The sequence below is a fragment of the Lactuca virosa genome, chromosome 3 (genome assembly GCF_052849685.1).
Source record: "Lactuca virosa cultivar CGN04683 chromosome 3, Lactuca_virosa_CGN04683_v6, whole genome shotgun sequence".
Classification (NCBI taxonomy): domain Eukaryota; kingdom Viridiplantae; phylum Streptophyta; class Magnoliopsida; order Asterales; family Asteraceae; genus Lactuca; species Lactuca virosa.
The window spans coordinates 201661794-201664044 of NC_136428.1; the positions used below are offsets into that span (position 1 = coordinate 201661794).

Consider the following 2251-nt stretch of genomic DNA (forward strand, 5'->3'; position numbering starts at 1 on the left):
TCCATTTGGTATTGGGCCTTGGTGGGCCCAATGGGCTTGAGTTATTTATGGACCGAGTTGGTGGACAATATTTAGACCTAATACGTGAAGGTTTGGTCTTAGATCCTAATGGGGTTAATTGTGGGTTTGACACAGTGCTAGAGGCCGGAGTACAACAACAACATTTGTGGGATATGTTCGTCAACCGGTGAGGAAACTTCAGGACGAACAGCTACAGGTGCCGCCCCAGGAATTAGATCAATTCTGAACTCGACTTGTCTTGTTGGGGGGGGGGGGGTCCGGGCAACTCTTCCGGGAACACTTCGGGGTATTCTCGCACTATTGGAATATCCTGAATATGTTTTTCTTTCGAATTCTTTTCCACTACATGAGCCAATAACGCAAGGTACTTCTTCTTCAGATATTTGTGAATCTTCATGCATGAGACTATCTTTAGGTTCTTGCCTGGTTTCTCTCCGTACACTAATAGGGTTTCGTTGTTTTGGAGGGGCATTTTGACAACTTTCTCAAAGCATCCTATGTCTGCTCGATTCTTGGATAACCAGTCCATTCCTACCACTACGTCAAAGCTTCCGAGTTCCATGGGTATCAGATCAATACTAAAATTTTTACCGGCTAAGTTCAAGGTACAATTAGGAACTATCTCCTTAGCCTTAATTTCATGGCCGTTAGCAAGTTCAATTATGTAAGCATGTTCCAACATTTTTGATTTCAAGTCGATTAGTGATCTAAATTCATGTGACACAAAACTTCTATCTGCCCCAGAGTCAAATAATACTGATGCATAGTGGTTGTTTAGGTGGAATGTACCTGTTACCACCTCCGGGTTCTGGCGGGCCTCTTCCGCCTTGATCACAAATGCTCGCCCACGAGCCTGACCTCCTGGATTTCCACGGTTGTTATGACCTGCCGGGTTGTTGTTGGGGCCCTTGTTTAGATTCGGGCATGCATTCCTAAAGTGGTCCACACTTCCACACTCATAGCACGCCCGTTTACCACCCTTGCGATCCTTATCTATCCTGCAATACTTCGCGAAATGCCCAGATCGGTTGCACTTGTGGCAAATAGGGCAGGCACCCTCATGGTGATAGCTGCATTTCTCACACTTAGGTTTAGGCCCTCGGTATTGCACAGGTTCCTCTGTTTTAACCGCAAAGTTCGTTGCCCTTCTCTTGTTCCTTTCTGAGTTGTCATTCTTCTTCCTTCCAATCTGGCTCTCCGGTTTTCTTTTGTTACTGGTGTTGCTTATGGTCAATATCCCAGCCCTCACTTTATCATTCGTAAGTCGGTGCGCCAGGTCTATAGCGCTATGGATTGAGGTAGGATTTGCTGAAGTAACCATGCCTCGGATTTCGGGTGCCAATCCCCATCTGTATCGGTCGATCCTTTTGCTCTCTGGGGTGACCATGTGCGGCACTAGTTCAGCGAGTTCATGGAAACGCACAGTGTAGCCTTCCACATTGGCTCCTACCATGCCATGGTTCCAGAAGTCAGATTCCATTTTCTGGATTTCATCATTACGACAGTATTCCTTCTTGAGTAACTCTTTGAATTCCTCCCAAGCTAACTGGTTCGCCGCCTCCCTTCCACGGTTTCGGACTTGCGCATTCCACCATGTTAAAGCTCTGTCTTGTAGAAGGCATGCAACATAGGGAACCTTGCAGTCATTTGAGCATTTGCTGATGTGGAGTACGGTCTCTATTCCTTCTATCCATTTCAACAATCCCACCACACCTTCTGTTCCGTGAAACTCCTTGGGTTTGCAAGGCATGAAGTATTTATAGGTGCATCCCCTTGTTTCCTCATTACGAGTTCCGCTTCCATCCGTGTTCACAGTAGGTGTAGGGCCTCCGCGGTTTGTCTGACTAGTATGGATTCCTGCAGTGACTTGAGCCACAATGTTAGGGATAACATCCATCAGTTGTTGTGAGACCAGTTGAGCAATATCGGGAGTGGCATTCTCAGGCTGTGTTTGGCGGGAGCGGGTGTTCCTTCTTGGGGGCATGGTTCTATAACACACAACAAAATTTAAGACGTTACCATCATAAAAAGAAAAATTCTCTCTTTTTGCAAGAAATAAATATAATAAAATATATTTTGAAGAAAGATTTCAAATCATCAAAACAATTTACAGTTTATGAACAATATAAATGCGAAATAACATGGAAATTGAAAGTCATTAAAATAGATTTTCATTCATAGTTTGTAAATAAAAGGTTTAACAAAGCATACTACTTGGCACTGCAAGCTA

The 2251-nt window shown here is 44.4% G+C and overlaps 1 protein-coding gene across 1 annotated transcript; it reads right to left on the bottom strand.

Moving 5' to 3' along the window:
* Positions 1 to 232: 232 nt before the first annotated feature.
* LOC145164365 (uncharacterized) lies at positions 233 to 2005 on the bottom strand. Its single transcript, XM_079083085.1, has one exon. The coding sequence runs from the start codon at positions 2003 to 2005 to the stop codon at positions 233 to 235; it is 1773 nt and encodes a 590-aa protein (XP_078939211.1).
* Positions 2006 to 2251: the final 246 nt, after the last annotated feature.

Coding starts and splice junctions, on each gene's coding strand:
- LOC145164365 (XM_079083085.1), bottom strand. CDS start 2,005: ATGCCCCCAAGAAGGAACACCCGCTCCCGCCAAACACAGCCTGAGAAT.